The sequence below is a fragment of the Thamnophis elegans genome, chromosome 2, assembly GCF_009769535.1.
Source record: "Thamnophis elegans isolate rThaEle1 chromosome 2, rThaEle1.pri, whole genome shotgun sequence".
Lineage (NCBI taxonomy): Eukaryota > Metazoa > Chordata > Lepidosauria > Squamata > Colubridae > Thamnophis > Thamnophis elegans.
The window spans coordinates 11689459-11707323 of record NC_045542.1 but is presented as its reverse complement, the minus strand read 5'-3'; the positions used below and the strand labels follow the sequence as shown (position 1 = coordinate 11707323).

General features: G+C 36.4%; 1 protein-coding gene across 6 annotated transcripts; it reads left to right on the top strand.

Moving 5' to 3' along the window:
• The first annotated feature begins 392 nt into the window (after nt 1-392).
• LOC116502872 (cold-inducible RNA-binding protein-like) lies at nt 393-13175 on the top strand. 6 transcript variants are annotated; one of them, XR_004254613.1, is made up of 8 exons: nt 393-500; nt 2898-3012; nt 3790-3896; nt 4842-4935; nt 5033-5111; nt 6752-6815; nt 10285-10354; nt 12237-13175. XR_004254613.1 is itself a non-coding variant. In XM_032208847.1 (7 exons), exons 2-6 carry the CDS (start codon nt 2910-2912, stop codon nt 6813-6815), a joined length of 447 nt encoding a protein of 148 aa, XP_032064738.1. In that variant the 5' UTR covers nt 393-500; nt 2898-2909; the 3' UTR covers nt 12237-13175. The 6 variants fall into 6 exon arrangements, 4 of the variants coding, with proteins under 4 accessions (XP_032064738.1, XP_032064737.1, XP_032064734.1 ...); XR_004254612.1 differs by having other exon boundaries at nt 7307-10354; XM_032208847.1 differs by lacking the exon at nt 10285-10354.
• The last annotated feature ends 4690 nt before the right edge of the window (nt 13176-17865 follow it).

Here is a 17865-nt window from a genome sequence, read left to right as displayed (position 1 = left end):
GGTTTACTTTCTCCATTAGAGGTTTACTGAGTACGAAACATTCCTTTTATTGTCCGCCCCCCCCCCTTAAATTAGAGATAAGGCATTACACAAATTTTGGCTTCCTCTCCCACTTTTATTAGTCTTTTGGAAAAAGGAAAAACGACGAATCGGAGGCCTGCTATGGCAGCTGCGACACGTCCGCATCCGCGCTCCCTTAATGAGGGCCGTTTGCTTACGCCTTTCACAAATGCAATTCCCAGCAATCAAACGCTGATAGGGCTGCAGTGAGACGCCGCAGGAAAAGAGTTTTTTTTTCCTGGAGCGGATGGGCGTCTCCGCTATTTCGACTAAGCCTCGCCCACTGGTCACTCCAGCCAATGGCTGCTCGCGAGCCGCGCAGAAGCGTGTGTAACCAGCCTCGCTTTAACACTCGTGTTCCCCTCGCCGCCATCGCGATACCTCTTGCTTCGGTAGCTGACGGGTCTTTTGCGCGGCTCTTCGCTTCGAGGCCTATTTGGGTGAGTGCTTTCGATCGGAGCGCGCCCGGGCTCTTGCGGGAGGAGAGGGTGCCGGGGCGAGGCTTAGCGAAGAAACTGGAGACAAAAGGCTTTCTTAAAGGAGAGGAGGGAAAGGTGCAGGGAAAGAAAGGAGAGACGATTCACAAAATGGCGGTTGCCCAGAAAGAACTACTGGGCCCTTGCGCGCATGCGCTAGTTTTGAAACTCGTTTTTCACTGTTGCGCCTAACGGACGGTGAGGAAGGACGCGCCGCTGTGAGCAACGGGGTAAGTTTCAAGAGCCTGGTAACCTGCGGTGAGAGCGGGGTGCGGAGGAAGAATCCCGTTCACCCCGAACAGGGCGGCGAGGGAGCGGGCTTAGCGCATGCTTAGTTGGGTTTTTCTCTGGAACGTGAGCCGCGCTCCACTCGCCTTCCCGCATTCTGTTCGGACCACGTGCTCGTGGCCATTTTACCGGGAGGGGGGGAATTCGTTGAGAGGGAAAATGCCGCCAGGGCAGGCCCTTAACCGTAGCGGTACTTTATTCCCTTACCCTGTTATGCAAGAAGATTAAATACAGATTTCGTTAATTATTGGAAACCGTGCAATGGGGCAGGCTGCTTTACAGTTACTTTTGTTATCCTTATCTGACAAAAGCAGCATCCGATTCTTACAATTTTTTTAAAAAAATCGTAAATATATTTTATTATATTAATTTATTATATGACTGTTATTGGTTTTATTGTTTTTATGTGAGGTTTTATATTCTGTAAGCCGCCTTGAGTCGCCATGTGCGAATAGGCGGCAATACGAATCCCATAAATAAAGGTGCCTGTTGGGGATCATTAAGGTTTTAACCAAATCCTGGGTGTATTGTATTTAGATGGGAACCTCCGGATAACAAGTGCTGATATAAATATTTTAAGTTCTTTTTCAACAGGAAATAATATATGCATCACAACTTTATGAATGTAACAATATCATGGATGCTGTAAATAAGCAGGTGGTGCTTATAAAGGAGACAGGTTTGATAATGATACCTTAAATCCCAGTTTACATGATGAAATATTGTAGTTGGCCTGAAAGAAGGCTTCCTCACCAGAAAAATAGCAGACTCCCAATTTTCCAGAGATGAAAAGCTTGACATACATTTTCAAAGGAAGTGTACACATTTTATAAATGAAAAATAAAATAATGTAATTGGTGAATAAATTATCCCTGTCTTCAAAAACTAGCTTTGGAAAATACATAATAGGAAAAGGTTTTCAAGACTTTTTCAGCAACTTTTACAGGTCTCCATGGTTTATCAGATAGTGCTTTTGATATGGAGAAATAGGAATCTTTCTACTGATGAAATCAAAGAATTGAGTAATGTACAGCAGCTAACTGCACTGTGGTGATCTATTCATTACCTTTTGTTTAGCTTTGCTTCATTTGGACATGTGTTACCTCTTTCAGCCTCCTGTATCCATTTGTTTCTAAAATAAAAGGAATGTAACATAAAAATAGACACTCTGTCTAGTAAATACCAATTAATATTGCCTTTTCCACAATGAGGGAGATCTATATTTAATTCTTGCCCTGAAAGAATAATATATGCTCCTTGGTCACTTTGAAACCCACAAAATATGTGATTTTAAAAAATATTTTGCATATATTTAGATTTTTAAACTACCAAGTATTGTTTATCTCCAAAAGAACCCCTATATGTTTCTGTTCTAGGTAGTAAGATTTAGTGAAACAGCCTTTTAAATGCATATAATTAAGAAGCTGTATTCCATCCCTTCCTCAAAGTAAACATTGAGGTGTATAAATAGGAAAGAGGAATCATGGGTGCAGCACTAAAATATCTTTCAGACTTTCATTTGTGTATAAACCAGTTGCAGGCATAAAGTTGAAGCTATATGGATGATGGAAGTCTGTATACCATGACAATTGCCTTTTTTAAAAAGAGGTATCTCCTTGCTGGAGTTGAATTTGGTATTTAGTTGTCTAGGACAGTGTTCCTCAATGTCTCTAAAAAAAATGGACAAAATGGTTCGAATTGGAAAAAGTTCCATCCTTGTCAAAAAAATTCAAGTTAGAAATTACCCCAATTAAAGATAAAAAATATTTACTGTATGGTTTAGGTCCAGATTACAAATACCTAGTCAGAAGTTTGGAAAATAGATTTTTAAATCTTTTTCTAACCTTTTAAATCTGATTTTTTAAAACAATTCTAAATAATGGAATATACTTTTAAGCAATAATCTGTTAAAAGCTTGTATATTGGTGTACGCATGTTTAGTGAATTGGTTATTATTATGAGCTACTTAAAAGTTATAGTAATTGAAGCAGCATAAGCCTATTTTAGTGTGAATTTTGCCCTTATGTTTATATCCTTGCTTTTTCTCAGAATTAAAGAGTCTTTTGTTTACAGATCACTTAGAAAATGGCGTCAGATGAAGGAAAGCTCTTCATTGGAGGACTCAGTTTTGACACCAATGAACAAAATTTGGAGCAATTGTTCTCGCCTTATGGTGACATTGCGGAAGGTGAGAAAATGTTTCAGATATATTAGATTGCACAAAAGCACATTCATTCATTACTGGTATTAGGTGTAATATCAGTAACGTACTGGGAGGCAATGCATAAAATAGCTGTTCAGTAGAGGTGTGGACAAAACTTTTGTTATAAATGACAAACATCATGGTTTGTTTTAACATAATTGCAATTATCTAAATATAGTATGCCATTCAACAATTAACTCTAAAATCATAAAGATCAACCATCACTATCCATTCCTAGTGATATTTTAAAAAAATCAATTATTATTTAAGACTTGACATAGTGTTGTTATACTCTTGAGGTAATTTTGCCTCAAACAATCATAAACAATGCTTTTTATTTCATTTAAATTGTTGTAACTTAAAATCATATAAAAGCATACACATAATTGTAAGGATTTATTTCATATTATAGAAGACTTCCTCTGATGAGTGTTTGGCAAGATGGTTACTTTAATGTGTAAGGACTAAGATTAGGACTGTCAATAAATTTTACTTCTTTGGTAATCAACTGAACATAGTTAATGTAAGAGATAACGAGGCAGAGTCTGAGGGCAGGGTCATCTGTTTGGAGTTGTTACATTCCCACAAAAGACCTAAGTCCAACCCTCTGAATTCTGTTGACCCTTATCTAACACCAGTTTGGTTTTGACTGTTAGTAGATCAGATTATTTTGTATAAGTTGCATGAGATAAACTTCTAGCACATTGAACTCCTTAGAACATCTGTGATCTAAATTAGCATGCTTCTTTTTCTAATCTCAAGTGGTTGTGGTGAAAGACAGAGAGACTCAGCGATCCAGGGGCTTTGGTTTTATTACCTATTGCCGTCCTGAAGATGCAAAGGATGCCATGAGAGCCATGAATGGAGAGGTGAGAACTTTAGTTGATGACTATCAAGATGCTTGCAGTAAAGTTTCATGCTTTGCTATTTCCCAGCATACCTGTCCTATAATATAGATTTATAATTGTAATATTACATTATGTTCCCTCCAATTCTGTATCTATGTTCACTTACACAACTATCCCTACTCATAGTAGACACAGTCGTATCAAACTTCTGGAACACTAGAGTTTAAAAGTACTTCAGAAGTCATCTAATCCAACCATTTTAATCTCTTGTTAAAGTAGTGCCTCATAGGAAAACTGTCTTCTAAACTAAATAGTAAGAAAGAAATAAAGTGCTTTAACTTTTATAGCGACTGCATACATTTTAAGTTTTACAGAATCTTGTTAACTTCAGGTTGAAAATAGACTAAGCTTTAATTACCAGCCCTGCAAAAACCTCATAAAACAACTCAAAATTAATATCAGGTAATGGGTGAATAACAATACTAGCTCCATAAAACAGTTCATCAGAATTATTGTAATTCCCCTTCACCTAATGCGCACACTTAGCTGAAAGTTACAACAAACAAACCTTGGCCCTATTTAAGAGACTTTTTTGGCAGATAATTGTTGCATTATTGATATTCAAATATTTTCGAGGTGTGGCCTGAGTCTGGATACTTACCTGCTTAGCTTAGAGAAGGCAAATTGTATTTGTTCTCCTGGGCATTATATATTCTACGTTAAAGAGTTTGTTCCTCTTCTCAAGCTGTAAAATGGAGAAATGGAGTCTGCAATTGAATGACGCTTAGAGCACCTCCAAAAATTGCTATCAAATTAGCCTTGTGGCAAGAAAAAGATCATGCATGCTATAATCAAATGCAGTATTTGACTTAACTACGCCCATATCATTGTCACCTCAGGCAGCTTCCTTTTGGCAGTAGATACAATTGTATCGAATAAATTTTTTATTTGATTATTTCTTATAAGTCTGTGGATGGACGTCAGATCAGAGTTGACCAGGCTGGGAAATCTTCCCGTGGCTCTTCTGGAGGCAGAGGGCGTGGACGTGGATTTTCTAGAGGTGAAGCTTTCCTACAATATTATATTTGCCCTTTCAACATAAACCTCCATTGCATTGAAATGATAAGATTTAACAGATACTTTTATCTTTGCAATAGGAGGTGGTGGATATGGAGGTGGCCGTTATGACAACAGAAGCGGTGGATATGGTGGATCCAGAGACTATTATGGCAGCAGGTAAGCTTTTTTAAAGGCAAATTGTGATCCTTACAAATTGGGTATGGAAAACAGATCTGCAAAATATTCCATGCCTCAACTGAAACATATATACATATTGGTTCAATAAACAGAACAAAGTAGAGATGATTATTCCAGACAGTAGTAGTTTGGAGGACAGTGAAAAAATTAGGAAAAGTCAAGGTTATTAGCAGTCGATGAGGAGAGGAGCATCGGGAGTTGGGTGTGGCCAGGCCAACAGGGTATTACATGCTAGAAACCTGTTTCATCTGAGAATCTATTCCTGTACATTAAAGAATGGGCACATAGGCCAATCCTTTGATAACTGGGGGGGGGGGTAGAAAAATGCCATGCTGGGAGCTGCTGAGGGAGATAGAGCATTGAATACCAGTCCCCCTATTTACCCTATAAAATGTTTCAAGATCCCACTAGACATTTTCTATTTCATTCCTAGCAATGAGCTGTGATTTTAGAAAATATACAGCAAAGCATATGTTAGAAACAGCTGCTTGCTACCTCCAGCAATTCTCTATCTTATATCTCATGGTACATTAGCTTTGCTTCAGATTAACGTTAACTCAGATGGATTGCTGTGCTTTTTCCATCATAAGGCTTTTGGGGTTAATTTTACTTTAATGTGAGAACTGTTGGTGCAGCAGTCCTCTCCTGCTGTAAATAACATATTGTGTCTTATAGAAATGAAAACAATATGCCATTTTAAATCACTTGGAATAGATAGGTACAAAATTATAATTGAATGGATATGCTGGATTTGTCCTGTACTGTAGCTGGGTTGAATAGAATGGGGGGGGATACTCAAAATTATTCTTTTTGCCCTAAATGGATGTAAACATTTAGTAGGTGTTGGCAAGGTTATTTTAATATATTAAATAAACCTAGCAAGACCAAATCACTGCAGATGTAGATTGTTGGATCTGAAAATATCACATCTTTTACCTTGGATGGGATAGCAATTCTCCATTCAATCGTGATACATAATTTGAAAGTTGTCTTGGACTTCTCCTTCATGGGCAGATTACAGCTGTGGTAAGGAAGAATTTTGCATAGCTGTGCCAGTTGTGCCCTGTCAATCACTGTTGGCCTAGTCACTTCATGGCTTTTTTACTGCAATGTGCTTATATGTGTGGCTGGCCTTTTATAACTGATCCTGAATGCAATTGGGTGGACAATGTTAGGCAGACCTTTGTATGGCCTTGCAACATTTTTGTTTCAATCAAGCATATCTCTTAGTAGGATGGCATGATAGTAACCAAATAACCCCTGGAAAAAATTCAGCTGCTTTATTTAAGTGGTTCTGGACAGGTGTTAATTGTCTGTCTGTGTTTCAGATCACATTCACTCTTTACATCAGCTGCTCCACTTAGTACTGCAACAAATGAAAAAATAATAATCTGAGGAAGTACATAATAAGTGCATCAAAGTAGTTGGCCTGTCCCTTAATAATTGATATTGGATGATAATGATAAAATATATCCAAAATCACGCAACTATCATTTGTGCATAGAGGATAAAGCATTTTTTTACTTACACATAATGAGTTTTGCTCTTGGTATTAGTATTTGCACAATTTAACTAATCCAGCACTACTGGACTAAATCAGCCTTGTGCTTTTCTTCCAGAAATCAGGGAGGCTATGGGGACCGTTACTCTGGAAGCTCTTACAGAGACAATTATGATAATTAGGTAAGTATGTTTCTTTAGTATATTCAAGTAGGCTTAAGTCTGTTCATGTTATGTAGTAGGTAGTAAAACATAGAACTTAGCCTTCTAAATACAACCTAAAAGAACTGTCTTGCTGAAGAAAAACTGGGACAGTTCAACATCTTAACAAATTGATTCTTAAAGGAACTATTGAACAAGTCTATAAAAATTCTGACTGCATTCTTTGCGCACAGAAACATCCTCTGAACTATTTTGATAAATAAACCACCACATACCTCTTAGAGCCATCCATTTTTGAAAGGAAAAAAAAGTTGGCAAACATGGCCCTTAATAAAGGAAACTTAGCTTTACTCCCCCCCCCCTTCCTCATGCTCCTTTTCAGGTTAGTTGACAGCACCATCACCCAAGGCTGTAAACAATTTAGCCTGGGTTGGGAGGAGGGAGACTAGTTTAGTAAAATGTACCGGTTTCTTCAGTGTGCTTTACAATTTGTACCTGCTTCTCGTTCTCAGCTTGCACCGAGCATAAATCCTTCCTGACTCAAGATCGTCCTTCCAATGGCTGTATTTATAAAGATTTTTGGAGCTTCGCTGAATCTTGTTTAGTTCTCTACCTGTATCTTCCCTTTTTTGTAGTCTTATCACAAGCAGCCCAACAGCTTCTGCTACAGGATGGCCTATTAGATCTTTTTGGAGGAATTTTTTTTAATTTGCTTTTTTTTTCCTTTTTTTATTTTTTACAGGTGTGTTTAAGCATTTTGAATAATACATTTATTGTTTTCCCCCTGATTTCTTTCAACAAGCCAAGGTGGGGGGGGGGGTCTGACCTATATATCACCTATAATTCCCCAGAGCCTGAGCAAGGTGTGAAGATCCTCCTTGTTTTTATAAATGCATTAATACCTTGTAGTTTTGTAAAAGTACTATGATGTAGTGAGGAAGGGGCATGGTGGAAGGCAGCCCCCCCCTTGATTATTAAGGGAGACTCGTGTTGATCTTCAGAAACAAATTTATACTGTATGATGTACCTAGAACCTGAAGCTTGCAGAACCTGCAAGTTCTTGAAAAACTGTTTGTTTATATTTTTCTTTTAAACTGGAAGACTCACATGTAATTCAATATTGTACTAAAAGTGGTTAAGGTATTCCTGTATTCAGTTCTTTGGCTTCACGAAGCCTATTAAATGCCCTTCTGAAAATGAATTCTGTTCTTGACATTGTAACACTTCAACTCTTTGCAGTCAAGTTAAGGCTGCAGTAACTACATGGGTACTTGGATAAACAGAAATCTTGATAGAGAAACTCCATCACATAAGTGGGCAAGCTACAAGCATGAAGTTTTATAAAATAATTTCATATAGATGTTGCAGTAAAAGCTTGAAAATCAAGCTTTTAGAACTAGAAGGGTTGTTTCTGTGTTACCTTAATAGAAGTGTACAAAATAGGTTTGAAACATTTCAGGTGTAAAATTTTATGAAGCTCTTAACAGGTATTTTGAAGTTTGGACTGCATCCCAGATGCCTGAAATGGCTCATTTCTCACATAGATGTTTAACCTTTTTTTTTTTTTTTGCATTGAACCATTTGAACGTTTTACGGTAAAGTGCTGTTAAATTTGCATAGAAGACACCATTGTGGCCTTTTTTTTAGGATTCCCTGCCAAGTTATGCATTACTTAGATATAGCAAATAAATACATTTTAAAGGTTATCAGAAATGTGAGATTCAATTTAAATATGATGAAATAATTACTTCTGGTTCCACTTTCCCAAGCACTATCATTTGTTGCTCAGTTTTTTATGCATTAGTTAAAAGTGTGTAAGTTGTCATAACAGATGATTTGTCAGTCACTCTTCATCTTGCCCATTGATCCTCTCAAAGTTTTAGTCCCTAAAGTATTTTGTGACAATCACAATGCATACATACTGGGGCTGTATGCATAATCATTAAAGAATCACCAATATTTCTAAAGTGAGGTTTCAGTTCAGAGGCACTAGAAGAATTTTTCTAAATACACCATGTTAAAATACCCTTGAATGTTGAGTGTTTCTTGCTAAAATATTAGAGCAAGTGACTATTAAAGCAGGATTATAGTCCCTTGCTGAAATCTTTCAGCGTCCTTCAAATCAGCAATGTAATTATACAATATTAAAATGAAAAAATAATGCAAATTTCCTCAGTATAATTCATAGCACTGACTGTAATTCAGCTGTTCCTGCAGATTCTTAATATTGAGTGTAAAGTATACATCAATCTATATGGACTCAGGAAAGAGCTAAATTAATCTTTTGTTGTATTTATAAAAATACCATTTTGTGACAAAAGTGGGCTTCTGAACTGTTGCTTTTTGAGTCCCAAATCTTAACTCAAAAAGGAACTTGTTGATCCATTGCTGATTTTGTGGTATCAATTTATGCCACAAAATTAATGTGGCACAGGTATATTACAGAAAATATTAAAATCCTGCGAATACTGAAACTGGAAGAAGCAAGTAATGAAACTGCAAGACTTTGTACCAATTATAAATATTGAAGTATTTTAATATAATAACCCCCATCTTATGGACCAACATGACCGCATGAATAAATCAGGTATCTGAAGATGATAGTACATGTATGTTGATACATGTCTTAACTCCTAATTCCATTATACCTGGTGAAAGTAGTTGGTGATAACAGATGGTGGGACTTGTTACAAGAATTTGATATGGCCACCCAGAAAGGAAACTAATGAGTTTCAAATAATTATAATCGTGCACAGGTCCATAACATTCTAAGATTGTTATGTTGAGTTGCACATAATGTATTCAGTGGAAGTGCCTACAGGTTAATTGACCTATAGCTGAATCTTCCATGTTCTACATTAAGGCTTTGATGTCCTGTGTAGAGACAACCTCTTACAGGTAGTCCTTGACTTATGACCAGGATCTCTCATTAAGCAAAGTGGCTGTTAAGTGAGTTGCACCTAATTTTACCACATTTTTGCCAGGGTTGTTAAATCATTGTAGTTTAAGTGAATTCTTAGTTAAATCTGGCTACTCCACTGACTGCTTGTCAGAAGCCAGCTGGGAAGGTTGCAAATGGCAATCGTGACCCTCGAACACTGCAATCAAATGCTAGTTGCCAAACACCAGATTTTCCATCGTGATGGGATGCTGCAATGGTCGTAAGTGCGAGGACTGGTCTCCAGTCATATTTTCAGTGCCATTGTAACTGGTCACTAAGTGAATGTTTATAAGTCATGGGGTATCTAGTAAAGTTGCTGGTCTTTTTGATTTTTGTCTCTTGAATGTATAGAGTTGCCTTGGAGTGTGACCTGGACAGCAAATAAATTTGATGATAATGGTCCTGTCCTTAAAGGAAACTGGATGAACATAGCATAATATTTAATATAAATTATCCCCAGGATAATGAGAATTCACCTGGAAGGCTCCGTTATCAAAATATCACATAATGAATACTGAATTAGAATTGTAACCTGGCTTTATTTGGCAGGTGGAAGGGGCATCTGGATCCTGGAAGAGTTTACCTCAAGGCTGGAGTTGAAAACAGACTTGCTCTTTGGGTACCTCTTGAGCTTCTGTCTTGTGTGTATGTTAATGTGGTCATTTGCAGACTTGAATATTAGATGGTCAAGTCAGCCAGTGTAATAAATTTGGGGGGAAAGTACTAATTCTGTATGTTACTGTTTGCCACACAAAGCCCTTCTTAATTAAGGCAGGCTATGGATCTTTGGTTGTGTTGATCTAATATAGTTAGTCAAACAACCAAATGGCATCCTGACTAATAAGACAAAGCTCATGAAATTTGGAATGTAATTTTTATAAGATGGGTTACTCATTTATTAAAATACTTGCTGTGGCTTTAAAGGATTTTCCTTCAAAAATCTATTTTGCTATTTGTAGAGTTCATCAAAACGTGATGGTTTTGATAAAAAGCAGTACTTTTGAGCAATGAAATGATAAATGCCACAGCTCTCAAATAATTGATCCCAATTCGTCCTCTTAAGAGTTAGCCTTTAACCCATCTGTTAAATATCACTCATTGGAATGACCTGTAGAACAAAAGGATAATATCTTCTCCAGTGCTGCTGCTTTTATGCCACATTTGTGTCCTGTGGCTTATATGTAGTGAGTGGGTTGTGCCTGGCCTGTAGCCGCCAGCACCACTCTAGATATTGTGTAAATTCATATAAGCAGTAGCTTAATACTGCAGGTAGTCCTCAACTTACAACCATAATTGGGACCAGAGGTTTTGTTGTTGAGTGATGCAGTCCTTAAGTGTTAAGTGCAAATTTATACCTTTACCATGGTCATTCAGTGACTCTGGTTTTCCCATTGTCTTATTGGAAGCTCCCTGGGAAGGTGGTAAATGGTAATTGTGACCTCAGAACTCTGCAACTGTATATAATACATCCCAGATGCCCAAATTTTGATCATGTGACGGGATGTGATGGTTGTGAGGATTGGTCACAAGCCGTTTTTTAAAACTGCCTTTGAACAGTCAAACAAGTAAGTCCTAGGTTAAGAACTATCTGTACTTTTATTTCAAAAATTCACAAAAGCAAAAAAGAATATAAACATCTGCACACCCACACCCCTTGGAGGTAATACCATGCTATTTGTAGTCCTCAAAAGACGCTTTCAAGACAATCCCCAGCAACCGCAATAACAAAATCCTTGGTTTACATTCTATTGCAATTTTTTTCTGCAATGTCTGCCAAAAATGTTTTATCCTGATTTTATAGATCTCTTTACCAGATGCCATCATACTGTTTACAACCAAGTCATAAAACCACAAAGTAAAAGAGGAAAGTTCTTTTGGTCTTAATGCCAAGAACTGTTTTATTTTAAAAAAACAACAGTTTTCCTCTTTTGCTTAACATGTTTTGGATAAATGACAAAAGTAGGAATTCTTAAAAATATTTTCCCCTAATCTTATTCAGGAAAATTGTATGATATGGGGAATTTCTTCAGTGTGGAAGCATGAATGATAAAGTTTATATTTCCTCTATATTGCCTTCTAGTTTCTTTAATTATCAACTATCCAACTAAGGTAATGTACATTATTTTCAGTTGTGGGAAGCTGCCTTTTTTAGGTTAGATGCAAAAGTGTTTTTAACCACAAGTGTAAGTTAATTCTGGGTGTTGATTGTGATTTTTTTCCATCGTGAAGAATTATTTTATGATGCAGATTTATTCAACTGAAAGAGGCCAAAATAAAATTGTAATTACATGTCAGTAAGTCAGGAAAAGGAAGTTAGCTTCTGAGGAACAGAAAGTCTGCTGAAAGTCTTCTGTAGCTTTGAAATCTACATTGAAAAATGACATTTGAATCTACTAATTGGCTGTAGGGGACCAGCTTGGTGTAATTATGTTTTCCTCTCTTCCAAAGGTAGGTGAAAGCTTCAAGACAAAAGTATTATACTTCCTTTCTTTGTCTTTCAGAATGAGCCAGCAGGTGTCAAGTGCGGGAAATCAGGATTCCGGGCAGTTCAAAAGAATATATAGGCTTATTGCATGCTCTAAAGCTCTTTACAAGAGCTCTGAACTAACAGTCAAAGCGAGTTGGCAGTAGATAACAGTCAACGGAATTCAAGGTGGGCTGGACTTAAATCTGTTGTGGGCATGAAGGGACTCGAGACTGATGATATGTTTGACCCCTCGAGCTCAGCCTGGTCATCTACAGTGGAAGATCACAAGAGGAGCTACTGTCACAAAAAATCTTTTAACGATTATATCCTCATAGTGTCCAAATTACAAGGAAGAAGACCAAAAGCTGCATTCCATTGCCCAGAGTACATGAAATAGAATAATGATCTTAAATCACAGAATACAGATTACAAGTGACTGTTGGGAATTGATTTGGGGGGTGGGGGAGACATGAACAATTTAACAAAGGAATCCCAAGTAATAATGATTCCTCTTTACTGGATACTGGATTGCAAGCAGCAATCAGACTCCTTTCTGGCATGCTTTAATATATTCTCGCCCTGACTGAAAGGTTGAATTTAAAAGCCTAAATAGTCCCTTTCAGCATGATGATTCTATGAATTAATTTTAAAGAAAGGTACTTTTCAGGACAAAGACTGGCATATTATTACTAAGATATAGTAATAGTTGGGTTCCGTGGTGCTTAGGCAAGGAAATACTTCCGTTTATAGCAAAATTGGTTTTTTTTTTTTAAATCACCTATAAGTAGTGGCAAAGCAAGAGTGAGCATTGTATTAAGGTGGCTTCATTTTAAACTACTGAGATGGGAAGCAGAACTGTGTGCGTGTGTGTGTGGATTTTTTAGTGCCCTCCAAATACCTTTTGAGCATTGGGACCAGATTGTAAAAATGCTGCAAGGATATTTATTTTAAAATAATTTTTTTCTAGAAGTCATTCAGCGTCTTTCATTTTGAATCATTTCCTTTCTATTCAGACAATACGGCATTTCAACTTCAGAGATAATTTAAATAAAATTAAATGTTTAGCCCTGTTTCATTAGTGTTTTTAACTTTTTTTGAGACTGAGATGATCCCAGTTTAAATTGTTAAGTCAGACTATGTCAGGATCTGATCAGTGTTGGACCACTCTGAATGCTATTGCTTCAAACATTACGTCCTTTAGAACCATCTACTGGAAAGAGTTTTGTGTGGCAGTCTTTCCCCTCTTCCTCTTTCAGAATTCTGCCCCTAGAAGAAAATACATGCTCAATACATTTGCATCCAAAATGTATGAGTATGTTTTGGCAGTTTGGGGGATCAATGAGATCATTATTGTTCATGGGTCTAAAGGGAATGGAGCTGAATGTCTTAAGGAATGCCTCTTTCCACCCTCTGAGCATTTTGGCCATCCTCAATACAAATCAAAGCAAGGTGGGATCCAATCACTTAATTTTTTAAAAAAAATGAAAATAGGCAAAAGGACATCTAAAAAGGGCTGTATCGAACTTAACTCAAGGCCAGGGAACAACTAGATTGTCAAGGCCTTATAGCATGCCAACAGGATAGGCCCCAGTGGGGGAATCTCATTTTAGAAAACAGAAACCACAACAGAGAAAGTATCACAGCATATTCTGGCCAGGCAAAGACAATTTCTGAAATAATCAAGCTCTATGTCATATAGGATTGATGCCCAGCACTTTATATCACTTCCAGAAGCATATTTGCAAAATAATTCAGCTTGTGAAACAGAGGTGTCACATAGGCATTCTGAGATGTCCATTATTCCCCACGCTGCTGCACGCCAAAGTTTCAGAATTTTCAAGGGCAGTCCAATCTATTAAGTTTGTTGCACTAATTGAGCTGTGAGGTGACCAGGGTATGAGTTATTGGACTTCCCAGTCCAAGAAGGAGCACCATGCCAGATGCAGTTATATAATGGCCCTCTTGGCTGCAGCTGCTACCTGCTATTTGAGCAGCATCTGAAACAGAAAGGATCCCCAGATTATGTACCATTCTTGAACGTGCAAATGCTATGCCATTTAAGATTATAGATAGAAAATCCTTGTCTTGTTCCTTTCTTATAGCAATAGAATCTGTCAGTTCACCATTTACCATTACCTTTGCTATTTGTTTATGATATATAGCTTTTATGGTTTGAATAAATTTCTTACGGAAGCCCATCTGCTCCAACTGTAATAACATAAATTGCCAATTCACATTATCAAAGGCTTTCTGTGCATCTAGAAATATCAAGGCCATTTGTTTTTCAGGATGTGCCTCATAGTATTCCAAAGTGTCCAGAATTATTCTCATGTTATCTTTAATTTGTCTCTTTGGCAGAAAACCATTTTGATCAGGATGAATAAAGTTATTTAAATATCTTTTAAGTCTTTCCGCCAATATTGAAGCAAAGATTTTATAGTCTGAATTTAGCAGGGAAATAGGTCTATAGTTCTTAATTTGTTGTGGGTCAGCTTCCTCCTTTGGCACAAGTGTAATATATGCTTCTGACCACGATTTGGGTAACCTCATCTTTGATATTACTTCATTCATAACTTCTAGCAATGGAAGACTCAACGATTCCTATAGTGTCTTATAAAATTCCGCTGGCAGTCCATCCGGACTTGGAGCCTTTCCATTATTTTGTTTTTTAAGTGCTTCAGTTAACTCCATCATCGTTATATTCTCTTCCAGCATCACTTCAATTTCTTTAGATATCGAGGGTAAATTTGCTTTCTGCAAGTAATGTTTAACTCTTTTCTTGTCTATATTCTCTTGTTCATACAGTTTTCCATAGTAATCTTGATAATATTTTTCTTTTCTCTATTTCCATGGCAAATTTGCCCTTGAACATCTATTAATTGCATTATTTTTCTTGATTCTCTTTTTTCAGTTTATATGCTAACCATCTACCTGGTTTATTTGCATCGTCAAAGTAGTTCTGTTTAGCACCTCTATTTTTTTGTGCTAATTCCTCCTTTTCCATTAACCCCATTTTATGTTTAATTGTGTCCATTTTTAATTTAATGTCCTTTTTTATGGAAGAGGTTTCTGTAGGTCTTTTTCAAGTCTCTTGTAGTCATCCTCTAATGTTTTAAAAGCTTGTATTTTCTTAATGTTTCTTTTCCTTGTATAATCTATTATCAAGCCTCTAGCGTAGGCCTTCATTGTATCCCAAAGATTCTGCATTGATGTATACTCTTTTCTGTTTTCTTTGAAAAGGAAAGCCAATTCTTTCTCCATTTTCTGTACAAAGTCCTTTTAGTATAGTATTGTTTAAAGTCCATCTAGATCTTCTCCTTTGTCCTTTCCATTTAATTGTCATTGGATTGTGGTCTGCCCAAGTACTTATTTCTATATCAATTTCCTGTATATTAAAGTTCAATTCCGTTGACATCCATATCATATCTATTCTAGACCATGATGAGTGTCTATTTGAGTAGAAAGTAAATTGTCTATTTTTTGCATTTCTTTCTCTCCATGCATCTTTTAAGCCTATTTCATCTATCATTTTAAAGAAGGATTTTGGAAGAGTCTACTTTGCTTTATTGTTTTTTGTGTTTTATAGTCCAATTTCTCATCTATTCCATTAAAGTCTCCCATCATGCAGATATTAACATAGTCCAATTCAATTATTTTCATGTATAATTTTCTATTAAATTCTTCTTGATTGTCACTTGGAGCATAAATTGCTATTAAAAGTTCTTTCATATTATTATCCATAATTTCCACCATCAAGATTCTTCCATCATCATCTGTATAAATTTGTTTCTCTGGAATTGTATATTTAATATATAAAACCACTCCTCTTTTCTTACATCGTGTCAACGCAGTAAATATTTTCCCTAGTTTTGGCTGTATCAATATTTGTTCATGTTGCTTTTTAATATGTACTTCTTGTAGGCAGATTATGTCAAATTTTAATTACTCCAATTTGTGGAATGTTTTCCTTCATCTAATAGCTGAATTAAGTCAATTTATATTCATTGTAATCAATTTTTTTCTCTTCCATATTTATACTTTAGAAGAAGGGTTTACTGCTCTAATAGAGCTTAGTTCTCGTTGTTCTTTGGGCTCCACAATGCTGCCTACTGCACCTTCTTCCTTTTCAGTCACTGCTAGGCATTCCTCTCGAAATTCAATTAATGATTCTTCTTTTCCTGTCTCCTCTTTCCCTCTCAAATAATCATAGTCATCATTATCATAATCATAAAATAGTCCTGCTTTCTCAATTGAGTCTATTCTGTATCTTTGTCCTTGCCATACAACCATGAGACCTTCTGGTATCAGCCATCTGTAATTAACACCTTTTTAAAGTAGGGTTTTAGTCAAGAATTGGTATTCTCATCTCTCTCACTCTTCTTGGTACTTGTTTCAGAATGACAATCTGCTTATCTTTGTATTTCAATTTTTTATCTTTTGCCATCTGTAGTATTTGTGTTTTGATTGTTTTCTTGGTAAATCTTATATGAACTTCTCTTGGCAGCTAGTTTTTCATGACATATTTTGTAAAAACTTGAAACACCTCATCCATCCCATCCATCATCTTCTCTTTAGTTATCATTAATGCTTCTGCCAGAATTTCATTATTTCTGCCAAATTTTCTCCTTTTTCTTCTATATTTTGAAATCTGAGATAAAATTCTAATCTATCTGTTGTAATATGGCTGTTTTGTATCACATGCTATTGCTCCTCCTGCCTTTGTCCTATCTCAATAAAAGGGGCTACCAGACCCCCAATCTGGGTCGCTCCATCCCGAGTAAGTTCGTGTCCTGTCTTTTCTCAACATTGGCCTCATGGACGACCCACGGGAACATCACATTTGGTAGCAGAGGATGGTTACTTCACATCTATCGATCTCCCATCCCAATATTCCACTTTTTCAACCACGCTCAATCTGATGTCAATATCTCCAATTTTCTTGTCTCTCTGTTCATCTTTTTCTTCAATTTTTTGAAGTCTGTCCTCATATTTCACCATTATCTGGTGAATGTTCTCAATTTTTTCATCTGTTTTTCCTGTTCTTTGTTCAATATTCTCTGTTCTCTTTTCAATATTCTGTTTTTACTTGTATTTTTTGGATTCCTTGCATAATCATCTGCAATGTCACTTCCTTTTCTTTTTCCTGCTGCAACATTGTTTGTATTGATCTTTGTCCTCCAGATGGTGAAGAAGAAGAAGTTAGTATTGAAGAGCCAACGGCCATTATCTTTTTTACTCATTTCCAAACAATTGGTATAGTATATGATAGCTGAAAATACAAGGTCTTCAGGTTCTTCTATACCTTAATCCGTTTATATGGAGGGCAAGTATAATTCCAAATAACCATAAAAAGAGGGGAAAAAAGAAGAGAAAAAGAAAGAAAGGAAAACCTTCAGGCTCTTGTATGTCGTAATCCAATTAATTCCAGTTATTTAAAAAGGAGAAAGAAAAAAAGTAAAATTTTTAACAAGTCAATTGCAATAAAAAATAAAATAAATGAAAATAAAAGTCTTCAGGTTCTTCTTTACCTTAATCCAATTAAGTGGAATGGAATGACAATTCCAACAAAGAAAAAAAAGGGGGGGAAATGTACATCTGTTTATGTGTTCAGAAGAAAGAAGAAAAAAAAAACAGGCTTCTTCTCCAAAAGGCCTCAATCCAAT